The sequence below is a fragment of the Aythya fuligula genome, chromosome 2 (genome assembly GCF_009819795.1).
Source record: "Aythya fuligula isolate bAytFul2 chromosome 2, bAytFul2.pri, whole genome shotgun sequence".
Lineage (NCBI taxonomy): Eukaryota > Metazoa > Chordata > Aves > Anseriformes > Anatidae > Aythya > Aythya fuligula.
Window position 1 is genome coordinate 136,271,766 of NC_045560.1, and position 22,081 is coordinate 136,293,846.

Here is a 22,081-nt window from a genome sequence, read left to right on the forward strand (position 1 = left end):
ATACTGTGCCTACGTCAAAGGCAGAGTTGAAGAATAAACTGTTCTTTGTACTGATTGATGGGTTGGCATGAAAGCTGCAAGAGCTCTGAATCTTTTAATTTTGGGATTCCCAGAGAAACTTTGGCGTTAAAACTTTCACTTTTACGTGGGAAGCTAGAATTGCTTCACACTCTACCCTGACTGTTAAGCAGTCTTGAGGCTTTCAAGGTAAAGGAGACAACTAAACTGCAGTGTTTGGCTCTGAATTTCATGGAGAGAATGGCCTGCTGGGGTAGAGTCAGGGAATGCCCAAATCATATAAAACCAGGGGCTCCATGTAAACAGCACAGCAGCACTGTTTGTTTGTAGTTTTGTTTGTCTGTTTATATCAGATTTGCCTCATGCTCCATCATTCCTAAGTAATGGTTGGAGTAAATCTAGGTGGTAATTGGATTAGGAGGGTTTCTTGGTCCTAACCTGTAGCCTCTGCGGAGGGGGGCTGACCACACAGCTCCTGTTCCCCTTTGGGGCCTAGAACAGCAGGAGGTTTTGAGTGCTGTAGAAAGAAAAGAAAATGCTGCTGTTTCAGGATTTTCAGCACATCTGTAATCTAGGTAACTTTTACTTGCTGAATTGTGGGTTAAGGCTGTGGGGCAGCTGAGAAGACTGCCCCGGTGAGGAGCTGCTCTTGACTGGGGTATAGCAATGGCAGAGGCCCAGAGAGGCAGAGCTTTGTTGTTTCAGGAGATTCTGCCTAACCAAATGAAGATACAGGTGTCTTCTTCAGGGTGGGTAATGAAGGCATCTCCTGTAGGGGCAGACCCTCCTCTGGTCTTGCACAGTGGTCCTTTAACACATCTTCACGTGGGCTAAAGCCTTGTTGGATAGCCTAGGAGGGCTGTTGGATAATTGGAGTTCTCTCTGTTATTCATCTCCTAAATATCTGTTGCAACTGGAGTGCATGGAGCAAGTTCTTTGTCCCAAATCGGTACTCATGGTAAAAATGAAAGCTCTATCCCTACCTGCTGCAGTGCTTGCTTGCCTCCCTCCTGCATCTTTGCACAGCGACCTCCGTCCCACCCCGGGCAGCACAGCTCCTGGACGAGGAATTGGGTTAACAGAGAAGGAGTTTGATCTCTGTGCACCTAGTGGATAAATGATGCACAGCTGGAAGTCAGATGCTGTGAGAAGTGGAAAGATAGAAGGTTTTTCCATCGGAATTTACCTCAGAACATTAGAGGACATTTGTCTTTCTCCTCAAGGCAGGACAAGCCTCAGCTCCGAAACTGTAAGCAGGCCAAAGACTCGCTATAGAGATCTGTGAGCCTTTCTAATGGGAAGGAAACCAATTCCAATTAAGCTTGAACAAGTTCTCCTGTTATCATTTTAAGTTCTGTTGTCACATAATGTACCATACGGCGTGCAATTGCACATTTGGGAATATTTCTGAAGGCGCAGATGATTGTTAGAAAACAGACACACAAATTTCTGTGACTTTGTTAAAGTGTGAACCGCAATCTATCGGCTGCAACGTTGCTTTGGTACGTGGCCATCAGCAAAGGCTGGCTGAGATGGTGGTGGCTTGTTGGTGTCTCCTCACCCTGGGGTGCTCTTTGCCTTCAGGTATTGCCCCATGAGCACCATGGCTGCAGTGTTGTCTTCTTCAGCACGAGCTACGCGGCTGCCGAAATGCCTGATGCCAGTGAAAGTTGTTTTTATTAATTCTGTCGCTGTCAAATACCGCCTCTGTTTTGGTAATTAGCCTGGCGTAACAGACTGTGTACATCTTAAAAGCACACATATTTTGACTCTTGGCTCCGACGTCAGGCGATCTCTGTACATCAGCTCCTTGGGTAGACGCCTGCTGCTAAGCACTCGCGGTAGCGAGGCGCTTTTCACTACTCGTGTTTATTTTGGGCTCAACGCTTTTCCTCAGCCACCACGAACGGTCAAACGCTGTCTTCATCCGTCAGGGGAGGTTGGAAGCCCGGAGCTATGGTTTTGTGCAGCATCAGAAAGTTCTCCTTCACGAGGCCCAAGCAGCGTGAATAATCTTCCTGGCGTGTGGTGCCGGCGCCACACCAGGCCGCTGATGGTGCTGGGTTTAGTAGGGACACTCACACAAAGCCGATGTGCTGCTTCACCCTTACCTGAGGAAGGGCAGCGAATGTCCTCTACGCTTTTAAAAAATCCCTTTTGGGAATCAGCTGTAGCGGAACAAGTCACTGAAATTCAGCTGTGTCATTTCCTTGGCCAAAAACGCCGGTGGGGGAGGCAGGGGGCTGGAGCATGGCGGTACAGGCAGTTCCCAGCGTGAGGCTGGCTTTCACATCACCTCTGTGGACGAAAAGGACTGGCACTGAAAGTCAGTGGCCCTGGGGAGCGCTTACAGGGTTTTGTGCAGGGCCGAGGTAGAGCTGGGAGATGGCTACTCTGTCAGAAATGATTCAGGGGAAATGAGCAAAGCAGATGGTCGTGTCCCTACGAAACGCTGGCTCTGGAACTAGCAAAATTCAGCCTGATGCTTGTTGTTATGGAAAGAAGGCTTCTGCTATGATTGCAGTTGCCCTAATTGTTGTGTAGGGTGGCTTTCCTGCCAACAATACCCACCCCACTAACACCACCCTTGTGCAGGCAGCGTGCTGTCTCCAAGGGAGAAAATGGAGACCCCTTAGAGTGTTGTGCATAAATTACATTGCTAATTATTAGCTTTTTTTTTTTTTTTTTTTTTTTTTTTTTTTTTTTAAATCCCATGGCAGTCCTCCATTGTAACCCATACCACCACCATTTCTGCCTAAGGTCCCATTGCAGTTGGCTTTTGCTGAGAGGAATTTGGCCTGTGAGTGCTTGAAAGTGGCTACCATAACACTGAAAGGAAATAGTAGGGGCTACCTTGGAAGTAGTACTTCTTTCTTTCCCCTTTCTTCTGTGCCCACCTGTAGGACATGTCATTGAATGGGAAGAAAGGCATCCATAATAAGACATTTGGTGGAAAATATTTCTGGAGAGCCTAATCTTGTAATGTACAATCCTCCCTCAAAATCACATGTTGGTAGCAGGGTGCAGGCAGGCCACACAGGGGTGCCCAGGCTGAAGGAGGGGGGTGAGCACTGTCAGAGCAGTCAGCAGCTCGTCCCTGGGAAAAGGAACATGATGGAAATGGCAGGAGAAGCTCTGGGTAGCACGTTTCTCTGGGAAAAAGCAGAGTTTCTTGTTTCAAACAGAATCATGGAAAGGTTTGTGTTGGAAGGGACGTAAAAGCCCACCCAGTTCCAGCCCCCTGCCATGGGCAGGGACACCTCCCACCAGCCCAGGCTGCCCAAAGCCCCATCCAGCCTGGCCTTGAGTACCTCCAGGGATGGGGCAGCCACAGCTTCTCTGGGTAATGACTTTTATTCCAGGACCAAGCTAACAAACTCTTTAGGGGATGGTCTCACTAGCATTCCTGGTGTAATGAGGGAAGACAAACAGCAAGCAGCGTTAGCAAGATGCCTGCTGGCTTTGGGATCAGCAGTGCTGTGGCTGAGGTCTGTTAGGACCAACTCCTGTGAGGGCACAGATCATAGACCTTTTGTAGGAAGCCTACAAGGAAGTACATTTTCTCCTTCTCCTTTTCTCCACTCCACTTTTCTGTGAGAGTCTCTTCAGTGGCCCCTCAGGCTTTAGATGAATATATTCACGTATTTAGCTTTCCAAAAAGGTAGTATATATGGACAATAACTCACTTTGATGAACTCGGAATCACCAGCTGAACATACTTTAATACCTGTGCTAATTGAACAGCACAATCTGTTAATAGGAGAGGAAAATGTGTTTTCCTTTCTCTTCCTTACATACGAGATTTGTGACTAATCAACAGCTGTAATGCTTACAAAGTTTTAGAGCCTTCTGGCTGAGAGATTGGTGATATAACATCACTTTTAAAATATTAGTCTGGTTCTGTGCATACTAAACGGGTTACATCTCAGATTTCCATCTGGGGGAAAAGGGAGGCAATGTACCATTAATAACCTTGCTGCAAACCTCAAATTCTCTGTCCCATAGATAGACCAAAAAAGGGAGAGAGAGAAATTTGAGTGCATCTGTAAGTAATAAAATGTTTCCTTCCATATGTCAGTTACTCACTGCTCTTTCAAACAGCCACGACATGCGTGGTAGACATGACTTCCTCCTCTTTCTTCTCCACTGCTCCTCACACCAGCTTTCTTGGCTTCATCCTTATGGCATAAATGTCTTTAATGTCCTACTCCTAAATCATCCCCACGTAATGGGAGGACTGACTGTAACAAAAGGGAATGGCTAGTACAGGGCAATCTTTATTATTTTTTTTTAAGTACATAAATAAATGTGTGCCATCCATTTCCAGCCCTGCTGCTGTCTGGGGGTTGTTCTTAATTTTTGCCATCACAATTTTGATTAATGATTTATGCCTTTCATAAGGAGATGAGTCAGAGGGGGTTTTTGCTTCCTCTCATTTTGTGCCAGAATGAGAGGTGTGTTTTTTTGTGGTTGTTGTTTTTTATTTTTAGGATGTCCTGGATGATCCTGAATCTATTAACCTGAAAATCATTACAAGTTTAAGCTTAAATAAAGACTCTGAGATTTCAAATTCAACATAAAACTGGTATGGGGGTATCTTCTATCTTGTACTTGATGGGTGCTAATCTGCACTACATCCATGATATTTAGCTTGATGCCAGTACAGGCAATAACCAGGCAGGAATCAGTGAACGTTGGCATGTAGTATGTGAAGTATTCAGGTCACAGGATTTTGCAGCATTATATTCTTGGAATAAAAAAGTAAGTGGGATAACAATGACGGACGAGAATGCAATCTCTGTCAAGAGGTAATGAGCAGTTTCTGTGGCTTCAGGGCCAGATTAAAGGACTGATAACATAGACATCCTTGCCTGGTGCTCCTGCCGTTTTAACAGAACTGAAAATAATGCTGTTACATAAAAGTGACACGAGGGCCATCAATTCAGTTGGTAGCCATGGGAAATTGCCCCTTAAATATTTGGCCTTCAGAGTAACTTACAGAAGATTCATGGCATTAGAATTTGCAAAGTTATTTTTCTCCTAAATGCATTAAAGTGCTAGCACAGACCTTTCCCTGTGCAAGCACGCTGACAATAGGCTCATTTTTCCAACTTATCTATTCTGGACACCCTGGAATTGGTCCATGGGCCCCCATGGATTCCCAGCTGACAAGCAAGAAAACATTTGTCAAGCAAATATTAAATCAAATTCATTTTACATAGTGTAAAATTGTGAAGCTTAGCTTCAGTGCTTGATACTCACTTAAGCACCGTGAAGTATTCTTTTATTTCTATTAACCGGCTCTCATTTTTCTAAGCTTAATCTCCATGGAATTATTTTTAATGGCTGTGTAGAAATGTTAACTCTGTTTTTTTTTGTTATTATTATTATTTCTTAAGACAGTTTCTGTTCCGAGTGGACTGAAGGAGTTGCGTGCTGCTGAGAAACTGGAAAAGAGACACGAGCTGTGGGTGTAGAGGGGATGCTCCCATCCTAACTCCAGCTACATGGGGACAGTGCAGTGCAGTGCAGTGCAGCCAACATGTGGGGATTTTTAAGCCAGGGATTGCTTCTTTGCCCCTGTGCTTTGAAAGGGGGCTTGTGTCCTGCCCAGGTTCTACAGGGGAGAATTGTTTGTGCTGGAAATGGGCTGAAATAAGGGGCTTTCTGTCCAGGGAAGCTGCAAAGCGTCTTCCTCAGATGGAGCTTGAGGTCTAATCTGAGTGCGCTTGGGGCTCACTCTAACATTTATTTCTCTTAAATAACATTTATTTATTACTATTTATGTAGTAAGCAGTGTACTAGCTCTATAAGAGCCTGTGGGGAGCAGCTTTCTCATTCTGATGGAGCCGTGCCACCCACAACACTAGATATTCAGTAATTTTTCACATTGTATGTCCTTTGCATCCCCAGAATAAAAGACAATGGGTGCTAAAATTACTGCTGAAAACTACCCGGGCTTTTCTTGCATTTCTGTCCGTCTGTTTTCAGCTGACTTAAATCTTCCGAGCATCTCGGCCTAGCTAGAAATGGAAGCTTTTGGCAGCCAAAAAGCCATAATTCATTGAAAGAAACGGAGTGAATGTGATGGTAGGGAGCCTGGCTGACTAGGGCACTCAAAGCTTGGGCTGGGTTGGGTTGGCTGCTCGGCTGTCTTTCAGAAACCGAGTCTTTGGAAGAACTTGTCCGGGGTCTTTTCAGTCTTCGCTGACTCCTGTGAGGCTGGGAAGAGCGACAAAACAGGGCTGTTTGTTTTGGAGGAGGGGCATCTGCTTGTTGTTGTTGTTGTTTGATTTTTTTTTTCCTCTTTTTTCTTTTTTATTGTTGTTTGTTCAATTCTGCTAAGTTTGCTACTGATACGGACAGCATTGGGAAATGGCCTGGGGAATAAGTTGATTGTTAAGTTTGTATTTTTATTCAATAGTAAAAATTCCGGGCATGGTGTTGGGATGCCTCTGTGCTCACTCAGACCTATTTTCATTCATTAGCATTCACAAACCCAGGCGGCCTCACAGCCGTTGCCAATTTCTATTGGCAATTTCCATTGCTACGAAATTTCTACAGGTAGATCATATTATTTATATTTTTTCCCAGCTTGGAGTTGGTAATATTTATTATCCTTGCTACCTTTTGAATTCCATGTGTCTTTTCGGTGCTCATTGCCAGCCACCTGCCTTTCCTTTTAATAATGTTTTGGCTTTTTTTCCTGCCTGATATTGAGGCTGTTTTTACTGGGATGGTGGCTGAGAGCAAAATGGGGTGAAGTGGCTTGTCCCATTGTCGCAGCCTGATCAACAGCAGGATATTTGTCCTGCACCGGGGACTTGTTTTCCTATACGGAAGCGATCTCAGCTGAGCCTTAATTACAATCCCACCTTTGCACCTACCGAGGCACTTGAAGGCTTCCTTTGGAGACATCTTTTAAAGGAATTAAAGTCACTTGATGGTGACCAGGCATCGTCTTGAATTTCTGCTCTGGACAGCAGCCAGCTCCAGGCAGACCGTGTGAACGAGAAGCGGCAGCTGAGAGCAGGCCTTTTGGAAACCTATCTTAAAAACAGTCGTCATCTGTCCAGCCCTACATCCATCACCCCACCCTGTATCCTGCAGGTAAAAGCTGCGGTACCAAGAGCAGGCTTTGACCAAGCACCATTTTATTTTTTTCCTCTTTAGAAGAAAAACAGGGTAATGCTGTTGTAGTTCAGAGCTGTTAGTAGGTACTGCCAGTGCAAAGGTCTGGCACTCTGAAATATGCTATTTTTTTCGACCTGAGGGGAAAATATTACCTTGGAAACTCAGATTTGGGTTGTCTTATACATGAGTTACCCCTTTCACCGTTTGGTACCTTTTGTTGACTAAAATGGCCAATCAATGCTGTGCGGTAAAAAGCAATCACAGTGGGAAACCCTTGGGACTCAAAATGGAGTTTTGGGTGATTACATGAGATGCACGTTGGCATAATATTGCATTTTGCCTTTAAACTCACAAAATCCCAGGATGGCTGAGGCCAGCAGGGCCCTCTGGAGCCACCCGGTGCCACCCGTGCCCAAGCAGGGACACCCAGAGCAGGGTGCCCAGCACCACGTCCAGGCGGCTGCTGAAGGGCTCCAAGGAGGAGACCCCACAGCCTCTGGGCAGCCTGTGCCAGGGCTCCGTCACCCGCACAGCACAGAAGGGCTTTCTGGAAAAAACTCCATTGGAACTGCCATACTTCTCCTATTTTCAACAAGTTGTGGCAAACGTGTTCGCAAAAATGATGGTAAAATTACCAGCAGTCATACAGGCAAGTACCTTCTTGGTAGTCAAAACCACGTAGCTGCCATAGGGTAATTTATGCTCTAAGAAATCACAAGCTGCTACAGAGGAAGGCAGTGTCTAATCTTTCAAAGCCTGAATTATCAACCTAAAATGATTATTGACACCTTGTTGTATTGGTGGTTCATTACAGCAGAATCCGTCTTTTATGGGGAAATAACTTGTAGGCTAGTGGTGGAAGTCACAAGAAGCTAATTTTATAGCCTGTTGAAGCTAAAGCTAAATTTTAGGAGAGATACCTCAATTTAGAAATTACGGTAGCTTGCCTAACCAGAATTTGGTAAATGTGCTATCGATCCATTTGGAAATGTCACAATCCTTTATCAACAGCGTTGTCTTTTAAATATTTGTATTTTGTAGACCCAGTTGTTCATTCTAACTTGTGAAGAGTTTAGTGAGGTTTGGCTCGATGTACATCAGAGGGGTTTTCTGCTACGTGCGCTTATTGCTTCCCATTTGAGATCAAATGACTGACTTCAGATGACAGCCCTTAGATTTGTACACTTGAGGTCCCGACAGAGGGTTTCAGTCCTGGGATTCGCTTCTTTCTTTTTTACAGAAGTGCTTCAGAGTGCATTGCAAATCCTGTTTATTCATTCATGCATTTAATGAGATGAAGTGTGATCAGAAGGAGACTTGCTTCCCACAGCTTGGGTAGTTTCTTAGTTTTCATTGTGTAGCCTTGGATATTTTTTTATGCTACGATTTTTACAAATTTCTTTAACATCTTCAACAAATGTGTTGCATAAACTGAAAATATAAACTGTTCAGTATACCAACATCAACCTTGGAAATAGGAGAGAAAATTAAGAGCCTGCTATGCTAGAGAGCTGTTATCTTTCTAACCATTCACTTTTATCTGTTTTCCAGAGAGCAGATCTGACCTCTGATAAGGATTTATACCTGGACAACAGCTCTGTTGAAGAAGCATCAGGCGTCTATCCAATTGATGATGATGATTATTCTTCTGGGTCAGGTTCAGGTAAGATAACATGTCACAATTTGAATTTTAAGAAGTGTAAGAAATAATACAGTTAATTAAGGAAAAGCTGTGCAGTTTCCCTGTATGAACTGGATATCCTTTCAGTATCATCATCAGTGCTCTATTTACAGAGCACTGAGCACCCCTGAGGCCTGGGTTTTAAATATTAACTTTCTGCTCTTACTCCTTAGTTGCATCATTTCACTCCTCCCCCCCCCCCCCCCCCCCCCGCATGTTATTTTCTCTCTGCTCTCCCTCCTTGGTTCTGTGTAGATCTCTCTGGAGTTTAGAAGTAAGGATTAGAGAAAGCTTACTTCTCCCTTGGCATAATGCTAATTTAGCAGTCTGTGTGAAAACATAGCAGCAGCGATCTTGTTTTCTCTTACATGCTCTCAGGTTCACGTAAACATAGTGTCCATTTATTTGTTGTTGTTCTTTTAAATTTAGAAATCTGGAAACTGCCAAACACATGGCAGTTTTCTCTGAGTTAATTACATCCATATACTGGATAAAGAAATTCATAAACATAACACACTGAGTTCTCAGACTTAAACACTCATTAGAGGCATGTAGCTAGCTCGTCGTTCTTCAAAAAACTGTCAGTGAAACCTCGTTAATCATTTCTGTTAGAAAGCCTCTTCATGAAACGTCTTCTAGACTGGCTGGGAGACTCCAGCTTTTAAAAGGTAGGTGTAGGATTGTATGGTAGGTCTGGAAGAGACATTTCCTTGTTGCTGTTAGCATTTGCTGTGCCGTTGTGGAAGTCCCGTGTATTTTCCAAGTTCGTTCCTTGTTTGTTTGGTGTTGCACTTTTTGTAATCTGTCTCTCGATGTTTATATGTACTTGTGAATCTTAAAAGGTCGAGCCCTTCTTTTGTAACACCTTGTCTTTGCTACTATTGTAAGCCTCAGCTGAGATTTTTCACAGGAATTTTTGTTTTTGCTTTCTTTTGGAGGTTCAAAGATATTGTAAAATGAAGTCTAGAAAGGTCTGATCTTGCTGTCAGACAAATTCAGGCTCATTGGCCTCTGTCACCTGAGTGATACCCAGCATGTTAAAGCCGTCCACAATGTGAATTTTACATTCCAGTGTGATCAGAGGCTTAATCAGACCTCCTTGCTGCAGACTTCTTTGCGGGAGAATTTCAGATTTCATTTGGGGGGTAGGAGGAAAGAGAATTTACGACTCAATGATTTCATACAGTCTAAGTACAATTTTGAGCTTTGAGAAAATTGCCATCCCAGTCTGTCGTGTCTTCAGGTGCTGGTGACTTGGTAAGCCTCAGGAAAGGAGATAGGTTGAGCATGAACAGAGTTATGGAGAAGGGTCTGTTTTCCTTTGTTTTCATCTGTCTGTGATATTTTAGCTGTTTCTTATATGGAAGACTCAAAATGCATCCCTTCTTTTGAAGTGTAAGGACTTCAAAAGAACTGGCTTCAGACTTCCTAAACCCATTGAAGTAGAAGAAGTGGATCCTGAAGGACAGAAAGTACCTCTAGACATCACCAACAGTAATGCCTTTACTTTCTCTTCTCTCCTTTCCTGTGCTCAGCCTTGAGCTATGGATGGAAGATGGAGTGCATAACGCACCAAGAAAATTGAGAGCTCTGGCACCTCATGCGTCCTCTGGCAATCTCTCTTTCTTTCCTGTAAGAAAGTCGAAGAAGTCTCATTATAAGCTGAGACTATATGGACACCCCTCCAGAAAGCACGTGTGACAGTACCAAAATCTAATCCTTTTGAACAAAGGAAGGGGTCTAAGTTCAAATACTCTTCTGAGCAATGTTCAATCCTTAAGAAAAAAAAAATCTCAAAAGGGAAGGAAATCGTCATCCCCTTTCCCCTGCTTAGCCTCACAGCCTACACCTGTGAGACTGAGGCTAGATGTATTTACTGCTGTCTCCATTTTGTGAGGTAGAAAGTGTCCTGGGGTTGTACCGATGATGAATTTTCCTCATGCTATGTTGAATGTGGCTTCCTCTACTTGATACTCAGTGATGTAGTGTTCCTAGCTGCAAGAGACTTCCTACGCAAGACTGGTTTTCCTGCTATGTAATTCCACGCCAAGCAAACAGATCCAAGATGACAATGTGCTGACTCCTTTCCTTGGTATGAAAATTGCTAGCTGCCACCAGGCCTATGGAGATAGACAGAAATTGTCAGCACTGCCGTTAATGCCCTTGCAGGTTTGCAACTGGCATTAACATGGGCAAATGTCACTGTCAGTATGACACATTTCAAGCTAAGATTTGGCTGAGGGCTCTTTCTGAGGAGATCAAAAAAGGTGATGGTGGCTGGTGGCCTGCTTTTTTTTTTTTTTTTTTCCCACTTTTCTTTCATAGCCTCTTTATTCTTTATGTACATTCGGTTCCATTTACCTAACTGTTCAGTCTGAGTCCTTCAGTGAACAGTTTTTGAAGGAGCTATGCCTGCTTCCCTGTGGTCCTGTATCAACAGCAGGGTCTGTAGTGAATTAAAGAGTGTGTTGTTTCCTTCTTGCAGTCTCATTATATGAGGAGATGCCTCTTCCATCATCACTTGTTTTAGTGTGGGTGTTCATATATGGCATAATAATAAAATCGTAGAATCATACAGTATCCCAAGTTGGAAGGGACCCCCATGGATCATCAAGTCCAACTCCTGGCCCCACACAGGACAACCCCAAAGTCAGACCCTATGTCTGAGAGCATTGTCCAAACTCTTCTTGACCTCCAGCAGGCTCGGTGCCGTGCCCACTGCCCTGGGGAGCCTGTCCCAGTGCCCGACCACCCTCTGGGTGCAGACCCTTTCCCTAACCCCCAGCCTGACCCTCCCCTGTCCCAGCTCCATGCCGTCCCCTCGGGTCCTGTCGCTGTCCCCAGAGAGCAGAGCTCAGCGCCTGCCCCTCCGCTCCCCTCGTGAGGGAGCTGCAGGCCGCCATGAGGCCTCCCCTCAGCCTGCTCTGCTCGGGGCTGAGCACACCGAGGGACCTCAGCTGCTCCTCACACACCTTGCCTTCTAGACCCTTCACCATCTTTGTAACACTCCTTTGGCCACTCTGTGATAGTTTTCTTGTCTATATACAACCTGAAATGTTATTAACTACTGTTATTTTCAGCTATGGCATGAAAGATCTTAACTGAGCCCTGGTCTTGCCTGGCAGTAGCTGCTAAGCACCATGACTACCCTTATGTCCAGGAGAGGCACCATCTCTACTAGATTTATCAGCAAGTTCTTTAGAAAAGCATCTGGTTCTTGGGTCTTCTCTTAAGCTGTTCCTGGTCTGTGCAATACATATCAGAATCTGGTTCAGATTTTTGCTTCCCTTTCTTCCACCCTGATAATTCCCAGTCAATAGCAGCCTGAGTTGAGAAAGTTTTGGTTATCTCAGGATGAGCTGGGTCTACACTGACATCGTGACCGGGGACTGTTCTTGGAGGCAAGTTGTGGTGGTGGGGCTGGAGCTCCTCCAAGACACAGAACAGGAGTCCTTCTCCATGGCTGGACAGCAGTTTTGGAGCCTGATGGCAGGGTGCTGGGAGGTCTACAGTGATCTATCCCATTTGAAAGCATGTTTTCATTGTGCTGGACAGAATCTTATACTTCTGTGTAGCTATCTAGGACTCTTTTTATTCTTTCTTCAAGTCATGGATTTTTTTTTTCTCCTCATGTGAGAATTAAGAGTCATCCCTGGTGACACACAGCGTCATCCCTGGTTGTCTAATGCTGCATTGATTAAGGGTTGGGCTGGAGGCTTCTCGTGTGAATGGGAGTGAGATAAGTCTGCTAAAAAAGTGCCAGTCAGGTATGTGTCACAGTGATGATAGAGATGGAAGGTGTGAAATAGATGCCAGGTCTGTGTGTGCCCACCTTATGCCAGGCTTGCTCGTGGTGGCAGTACTCCCAGAGGAAGATGTGCAACAGCAAACAGCCGTGATGCCAAAAGATAGTGTGAAATGCTTGGATTGTTTGGTAGGAAGAGTTAATCACTGGCTACCTTGCGAGTAAGAGTGCTAACTACCATCGGCTTTTTGTAGTATACAATAACTTAGGCTGGCACAATCTCGTTTTGCTGACAAGTTTTCTCAAGCAGCAAGAGGGTTAAGGGGCATTTGTGTTCCTGATATCCAAGGGGCAGCTAATAGTAGGCACATCACTGAGGGCTGTTTTAGGTATTTCCAATACTACAGCACAATCTACAGCTACTTTGTCCACTGTGAAGATAGTTGGGAATCCTGAAGAAGCTGCAGTGGATAAAAGGTGGTAGAGAGCTCTCAACTCTTTACTGGAGTTGAGAGGGATGGATATGGATTTAATTACAGCAAGGTTCTTGTGGTGCTGTCATTAAGGGGCTGTATCCACTTGTAGAGGAGTGACTCTACGATTAACTCAAGGCAGTTAATGCCCAGCACTGTCTCCAAGCTGGCTAGTTCCAGAAACCTTCTAAAGAAATAGTGATTTTCAAGAGGAAAAAGTGAACTCTTATACTCTGACCATTTCCCAGTATTCCTCTTAAAAGCCTAGTATGAAGCTATGTTCATGACAATCTGTACAATTTTTCTTTTCTACTTGGATTTGGAGAGGGGGACTGATCGGTTTTATTGTCATTGCTTTTTTTACTCTTAGAGAACACGATACTGTATAAAATTCTACTCCTATGTTGTGGAGAGCATGAGGGAGGTTTTCTGTTTGTGTTCGGTTTTGATCTCCCAGTCCTATTTACAGGTAATTCTGACAGTGTTATGGTCTGCTTGGGAAAGGAAATGCCTTCCTCTTGTTTAGACCTACTCCATGCCAAGCATAGACCTGTCTAGATAAAACTAATTAGAAAGCAGGAGCTACGGGGATGTGTCTGAGCCAGTACCTGAGTCAGGCCTAGAGGACGGCAGCCTCGGTGTTTTGGTGATTGTCAGGACTTCCCCGAGGCCATACAGAGGAGGAGTTGGGTCCCTATGGTGCAAGTCTAGCGACCAGTCCAGAGGTTAGATTAGTCACCTGGTTGTTGAGAGACCTGCGACCTGTATCCTCCGTAATCAGAGAGTTTCAGACCTGTAACTCTCACCATTTTATCTGGCAGACAGAACTATTGCCTGAAGCAAAGGTGGCATTTAAGAATTTGGAGGAGCAGTTGTGATTAACTGGGATTTATCATTTCATAGAGGAGGAAAAAAAAAAAAAAAAAAAAAAGGAAAGAAAGAAAAAGTTCTGTACTCTCAAAGTCTGTTTTATCAGATCTCTAATCTGATCATAAATTTTAATTTCCTTGACTGTGAGAGTCTTGTATAATTTGGAGGAACTTGGAAGGTAAAGCAGGCTGAACTATCCACTGGGCTCTTATTTCTCAAAGAAAACTCTTGAGGCAACGACAGAAAAATGTTCCTGTTGGATGCCTTTCTTCACCTTTGTTTTGCAGCAGGATGTTGGTTTTTGATCTTTGAGTAGCATTTCAGGAAAGCACCTGATTCTTGTTGTGAGGTCTTTATTCTGAAGGTTGCATTGTAATTTTGGTGTTTCTGAATAGTTTTCCAGTGATTCTGTGATGGCAGCTTTCATATACTACTTTTTTTTAATTATTTCACATTTTCTTTTCTACCGTACAAGAGTTGTCTGAGTTACTGTCTTGTTAGCACCCTTTTTTTCAAAGCTTGGATGTACATAATTCAAACTTCTGCTTTTGTGCTTGGATTTTCAGCCTGTTCTCTAGAAAAATAAGATAAAAGTCAGTTTGGAACAAGTGAGTCATGCTATTCTGTTGAAAGTGGATATATTTTTATTTGTTGGATATTACTCTTACAAACATTTGCTGGACATATTACCCAACAGTTATTTGGGTAACCAGCGTCTGTAATGAGCAGAACACATATTGAGATTCCTAAGGAGAGGTCCAAGAATAGCTCTGTTCTTTTCCCTTTTCAGCCCTAGCAATAATTTAGGCTATTGTCTATGTCTTCTCCCTTCCAGGATCACTGAAGGATATTTATTAGTCCTGTCCATTATCTTATTCTAAAGGAGCCTTCATACTCCAGCAGGGCTTTGAATGTTGAGGAAATGAAATGTAAGGTCATCTTTAGGTAATTTTTTGTCCTCTTAGCCTTTATGTCAAAAGTAAAAGGCTTTTGCATTATGTGGAGTTGAGAAATATGTGAATTCCTAGTGACTGAGATATGAACTAGTAACACTATTTTCGTAGACAGGAGCTACTTGGTTTTTATAGTTAAGGGTTTAACAGGTTTGCTATAGAGAAGGGCTTTTTTTTTGTTGTCAAAGCAGTGTGTCACAGGGAAAAACTGCCCGGTTCACGTAGTTTAAGTCAAATCAGAATCAAAGAAGTGTATCAACAGATTTATGACACCTAATTAATTGTCAATCATTGAACTATACCTTCAGGATCAACATCAGTAACACAATGGATAACCACAATATCAGCCACTTGCAAAATGGTAACAGGCAACTACAAATTTCCAAGCCCATGCTGCAACTGATCCCAACACCTCCCACATGCACTCAGACTTGGGTGCACACTCACATCCCCCTCCCAGGCCAAGAGGTGTTCAAGCCCCCCTCGTCTGGGCATGCAGGGCCACCCCTGATGTGACCCAGGCTGCTGGTCCCCGTGGGAGACCTGGAGGTGCCACAGGGCCATCTCAGACAGGGTCTCACCAGCTCTGATAGCTGCTGCCTCCACTGCAGGGTTCCTCCCACTGTTACAAGTATTCATGCATTTTTCATCCTTCCTTTCAGGCTGGTTTGTTCTGTTTCAAAAGCATCCTGGTAATTTCCTGATTACTGCTTAATCCAGCTGATGGTCCCTTTCCTTTTCCATGGGATCAGCTGGGGCAAACATCCCTGTGATGGTTTAGGGCGCACTGGTTGCACTCACGTTTTTATCTTAACAGATATTTTTTTCTAGGCCATTCGACAAGGGTTGGCTGTACGAGCACACCTACCCTCAAAGGTGTAATAAAAATGTAATAGGACTGGAAGAATTTCACAAGTCAATGAAATGTCACCTCTTTTGTCTCCAGGTGCTGAAGAAGATGAGGATAGCACAGTGATAACAACATCCAGAACAGTTCCAAAGTTACCAACAACAAGTGATGCATCTAGAGCTGAGACCACCACAGTGAAAATGCAGACCAAGATGCCTGCACAAACAAAGGTGCGTGGGTAAAGACAGCACCATTTAATATGGTTCTGCTATACCCCATGGATGCCTTGGTGTTTGATTTATATCTATTGAAAAGAGAGAGAAAAAAACACAAACTTCTTTATTTATTTAGGTTTATAATAGGAGAAATTTCTTTACTGAAAGGGTTGTGCCATGTTGGAACAGGTTGCCCAGGGAAGCTGTTGAGTCTCCATCGCTGTAGGTCTTCAAGACCTGGGTAGATAGATGTAGAACTTGTCAGTTTTAGGTTAAAGGTTGGACTAGGTGATCTTAGAGGACTTTTCCAACCTGAACGATTCTGTAATTCTATGATTTAATGTTACTGCAACCTTTTAGAGGAATACAGAGCTGCTCAATTTCATTTCTGCTAGGAAATCTGTGTAATAACAGCTGGATTTCTCATGAAAGAAGAGAGAGATTAAAAAAACGATGATACAGAAAACACAATTTTTCATGATGCCTTTGAATCTGAGCTCTGTCTGTTTTACAACTTTTGAAGAGTTATTCCAAAATTCACCACAAAACTTCCCTTCTCAAAAGAAAACTTTGCGTGGTTTGACTATGATTTGAATACTCTCCAGGTTCCATTTAGTATTTCAGTGTTTTCTTCTATCATCGTAGGTAATATTTTCTATGTTACCCTCAGAGGTGTTTTGAGTATAACATTCCTGTTGGAGTTAGTCCAGAGGCAGGCCATGAGGATGACCAAGGGGATGGAGCACCTCCCCTGTGCAGACAGGCTGAGGGAGCTGGGGGTGTTCGGCCTGGAGAAGAGAAGGCCCCGGGCAGAGCTTACAGCGGCCTGCCAGTGCCTAAAGGGGGCTACAGGAAAACTGGGGAGTGTAATGCTAGGGCAAAGGGGGAATAAGCTTTAAACTAAAAGAGGGGAGATTTAGATTAGATGTTAGGAGGAAATTCTTCACCCAGAGGGTGGTGAGGCCCTGGCACAGGCTGCCCAGAGAAGCTGTGGATGCCCCATCCCTGGAGGTGCTCAAGGCCAGGCTGGATGGGGCTTTGGGCAACCTGGGCTGGTGGGAGGTGTCCCTGCCCATGGCAGGGGGCCGGAACCGGATTGTCTTTAAGGTCCCTTCCAACCCAAACCATTCTGTGATTTCATTCAGAGGCCAAAATTCCTATAAAGCAGACAATGTTTAACAGCTGTTTGCTAAATATATTTTTGGAGGTTTAAAAATTCTGGATAGTGTTTTTCATTCCAACATCATGACAACAATTAGATCCACTTTCAGTGTCTAGAACAGCTTTCTGTGGTTGGAATACAACCCATGTGCTGTGACTGTCAGTGCTGTGGAGCACGAGTGGGGCCACCGAAGTTTTGTGGCTGCCTGTGGCCAGCAGCGGCTGTGCAGACTTGCAGAGTTCCTGTCTGTAAGGGCTGCTCTGGTTTTGTTTCTGTGCTACAGTCACCCGAAGAAATCGATAAAGAGGAAAGGCCTGAGGTGGATACCAAGAAAAAGAGTGATGAGCCAGGGGATGACACTGACGTGTTCACCGAAAAGCATTCAGAAAACCTATTCCAGAGAACAGAAGTTCTGGCAGGTAAGGTGTAGTTTGTTACGGTCCACCTCACCAAAAACAACAGAAAATAAAGGGCATCCATATCAAATAACACAAACTAAACACGTGTTTTCTTGGGAGATTCTTGAACACATTCACAGGGGTAACCAGTGGTTGATTTGATGAGAATGAGATGGGCATTACTCAATAGCAAAGGCTGTTGCTAATTGATTTGACACCCACAAGCTGAATGTTGCCTGCTTGGTATCTGGAGCTTCCACAGCTTGGAAAAGGAGTTGCAATTTGGCTTGATGCTTATGGTGCAGAAATATGTTTCTCACCAATGCTCTTAGGAGCACAGTGCTGTATGGTACAGATGGACACTGCCTGGGAGGAGCTCACTGCAGGGATGGATGGTTGGAAAAGTGGTTGGGTGGAGGGGAATGGACCCATCCCACCATCCTCAGGATATGAAGGGTCGATTTCCATGCGTAGCCCAGGAAGGCACAGACTTACCACCAGTGCTTTCCAGTGGCTGTTCTACACGTGATTTTTTGGGGCATAAGACCTGTGTTTCCAATTACATTTTCCCCCATGCCCCAGAAGGGGATATTGAAAGGGAGCGTTAAGTCACACAGCTTTGTACCTCACTTCCTTCTAAGCACTGAAATGTGAAACAGCAGCAATATCCACGTCAGTGGGAGCATGTGGGTTTGCTCTTGAAGTCTAGCTGGAGTTGTTGCTTTCTACTCTCTAGCAAGTACGTGATGAATGTAATGCCTCTATTCCTACAGCTCCATGAAATGTAGTCTCCTATTATTCATCAATAGGACGTTCATTTCAGTCAAGAGCCACCAAGTGAACACACGGAGAACAGGAATAACCCATTTTTTAGCTAGTATAACAAAGTAGTTCTTTTAAGGTTGAAAATGCCAACTGTTGGAAAATCAGTTTGAAAGGAACTTGCATTTTATTATTATAAATGAAGACAACTTTATGCTCCGGCAATACCGGTAGCTTTGCTAGTTGAGCTTTTGATAATTTATTTAGAAATATGGGTTGTTGGATCACTCGCTTGCAGGTGGAATGCCCTTTTAAATTATTTCCTTCATTAAAATAAACAGGCTTTCTCAGAACGTATTTCAGGCTGCTAATAATCGAGACGGTTTCAGAATGGGAGCCCTTTTCTGCTATTTGAAAATAATGGCAAATTCATTGCGTGAGATGAAAAAGAAAGATGGTGCTAAACCTGTTCTTCCGGCACATTGTGAATCTCTTTTTCTTTGATTACAGCTGTTATTGCTGGCGGAGTTATCGGTTTTCTTTTCGCAATCTTCCTTATCCTGCTGCTGGTATATCGCATGAGAAAGAAGGATGAAGGCAGTTACGACCTTGGTGAACGTAAACCATCCAGTGCTGCCTATCAAAAGGCACCTACTAAGGAGTTTTATGCATAAAATTCCTATTAGTGTCTCTATTTATGAGATCACTGAACTTTTTTAAATAAAGCTTTTGCATAGAATAATGAAGATCTTTTTTTTTTTTTTTTTTCATTAAAGAGCCATTACGGCACCTTTATGATAAAATCCCATTGTATTTAAAACTTTTCATGTATTCCTTTAAAAAATGTAAAATTAAAACTTAACATTTGCAGTGTTCTGTGAATAACAGTGGCAAAGCATTATTTTATAAAAACCATTGATGTTCACTGAATCATTTTTAAAACTTTATGCATAAATATAAAATAATGAGAATGATTGTTTTATCCTATGGTTCAATGAAAGTTGTTTAATTTTTGTCAGCATGTCTCAGATTGATCTTACAAGTTAGTTTTTATTTCATTAATTTATCTGTTTCCAAAAAAAATGCCTTTTTGTAGTTGTCATGGTGCAATTTGTCTTCAGATAATTCAGATAACAGTAACTTTTAGTGTAAATGTAATTTTTCAGCTATGTAAACTTTAACCTCCACTTTGTATAAATTTCAGTGTCAGAATATCAATTTTACACTTTGCATTGTTTCTCAGCGTACCTGTAGCTTCAGTGAGATTTGTAACAGCAAATTAATGTGTAAAATTGGATTATTACTACAAACTGTATAGTCGTATTCTTACTAAACAAATCTCCTGTGAGGAAGATTTGAGGTAAGCTACTGACAAACCTAAGCAAACCCAAAGACTCTAACAGTATTTTGAGAAGTTGCTGCAGATTTCTATGGCCACTGTATTTGTTAATTATTTGCAATTTGAAGGTACAAGTAGGGGTTTAAATTTTTGTTCTTTAAAAATGCATTTAAGTTGTAAACGTCTTTTAAAGCCTTTGAAGTGCCTATGATTATATGTAACTCGTCGCAGACTGGTGTTAATGAGTATATAACAGTAAAAGAAAATGTTGGTATTTTATAAGCACAGACAATTCTAATGGTAACTTTTGTAGTCTTACATGGATAGACATAATTGTAATTCGGGAACATAAACACTACTGAATAAATCATGTGGCCTAATACTGAAAATTCCATTGTGATAGACTTTTGTACGTTACTCGTTTTATGTCTGGTTGGTTATGTTTTAATGTCACAAAGTACATCCAGTAGATCTTCAAAAAAAGACCAAAAAAAAAAAAGGCAACAACAACAACAAAAAAGGCTGTTGATAAGGCTGATCCTTGGACCAGATTTACTGCTGACATGGCAGAGAAAGCCTGGAATGTTTTAAGTGTTTCATCTGGTGCATGAGTTGTAAGTCTTTCAACCTTTGCGTTATATTTAATGGCAGTATTGACACAGACTTGTTCTTCCTGCAAATGTTGTTTTCAGTACTGTAAAATCCACAGGAGTACCCAGTTTCATTTATTGTGTATATCAGCTTTTGATTTGTTGTTCAGGTTTGTTTTTTACCCTGACCTTTTGGAGAAATTTGTTTTATTCTGCTCGGACTCCAGCAGAAGAGTTGAGACAAGTGGAATATCTTCATAAGAGAAGAAAGAAATATTCCAAGTAGAAGAGAAAAGGCTCTGTTGCTTAGACCACAGATAGGTGTTGGATAGAGGGACAAGTGGAGAAGACGATAGTCTGCCTCCCTATATTATGCTTTGTAACAGACAAATGGCTTCGTCTTCTGCTCTGTTAGCCTCTGCTCTTTTGATTTTGAAATTTCCAAAATAGGCGTTCAGGATGTCGAGCTGAACTGCTTCTCAGAAATGGCAATGTATTGTAAATAAGATCTGGTAGCTCGTCAGATAAGAGTTGCGTCACTTGTATTTGTCGCTGTCCCAAGTTCAGTGGTCATTTAGGAACAAACGAATGCTATCCTGTGCTAAAATATTTAATATATTGCTTTTTAAATTACTTATACTTACTGGCAAGTTTTTCAAAGCCATACAAGTTCAACAAGTAAAAACAGGGTAAGAATTTAACAGGTATATCTTATTGTGCAATATTTAGTGAAATTCAATTAGTAAAATAACTGCTTGAAATAACTGTGCCAAGAAAAGAAAATTTCTGGCAAATGCTGTGCCACTGCTGTAAAATAAAGCATTTGTTAAAGTGCCAAAATAAAGTCTACCATGCCTAAACTAATACTTTATTTGTACAGTCTGACATCCAGTTTTTTGAAGCCCACTTTGCTTAAGGTAGTAGAGCTGAATTTTCTTCAGGGGTCTCACTTTAAGGGTCTTTAAGGAATCTCACTGTAAGTGTAGCCGTGCATGTAAAACACCAGACAAATTGTCTCCTCCTCCATAAGCAAACTGATATTAAGAAGCTGTTTTCTTTTTATTTGTACATTTTCGATCCCTCCTCTATACCTAACGCCGAGGATACTTTATCCAACGTAGACATCTGTTGCAATTACGCAGGCTGTCAAACACCACGCTTGTGTGGCTCCTCCTGCTAACAAGCAGAGGCAATGTTAGGGTTTCAGCTCTGTTTCACCTCCTGTCACGTTATAATCTCAGCCATAACCATCGGTTCGGTTTCCATCGGTCCGAGCCCGGCTGCTGCAGCTCTCCGCCTTCCAGCACCGCTATTCAAAGGGGACGGGCAGCTGAATGCGCCTCTCTTACACCGAGACTTCCTACCATTAGCTGGTCTCCAGTTTTGCTTCCCTTTTGTTCTCCCCTTCCTGGATGTGTTTCTAGCAATACTCTGGCTCTGCGTAGATGTTGCTGGGCAGCTGCGAGCCCCGGTGCCAAGCCGCGGGTGCTGCACAGGCTGCAGGCTCGGGGGTGGCTTTTCCTAAAGCCCCCTTGGCTCCTCTCCTCTGGAGCTGCTGTGGCAACTCGGAAAGTCCTCAGCCACCTGATGCAGCACCTCCTTGGGATCAACAGGCTTTAATATTGATCAAAATGCCGTTTTGCTTTGATTTATTCTGGGCTCTTTGTGGTTACCTCCTTTGAGATTCTTTGCTAATGAGGCCCAGTGCAAGTAGCCCAAACCTTAGAAGGAGTCTCTATATGTTAGAAGGAGTCTCTCGCTTCTGTTTTATTTGTGGAAATACAAATTCAGAAGTTGGCATCCTGGTTCCTCTGCTTTATGACTTTAAATGTGAATTCTAGCTCATGTTTACAGGCTGCGTTTCACTTTTTCCCCCCCTTCTTTTTCTTTG

General features: G+C 43.0%; 1 protein-coding gene across 1 annotated transcript in view; it reads left to right on the top strand.

The window, feature by feature from the left end:
- Window positions 1–21,054, top strand: part of SDC2 (syndecan 2) — a 57,455-nt gene extending 36,401 nt beyond the window's left edge. Inside the window, exons 2-5 of the mRNA XM_032181426.1 lie at window positions 8,704–8,815; window positions 15,821–15,954; window positions 17,385–17,520; window positions 18,772–21,054. Of these exons, the coding sequence (XP_032037317.1) occupies window positions 8,704–8,815; window positions 15,821–15,954; window positions 17,385–17,520; window positions 18,772–18,935 (546 nt within the window). The 3' untranslated portion in view covers window positions 18,936–21,054. The remainder of the gene's footprint in view (window positions 1–8,703; window positions 8,816–15,820; window positions 15,955–17,384; window positions 17,521–18,771) is intronic.
- The last annotated feature ends 1,027 nt before the right edge of the window (window positions 21,055–22,081 follow it).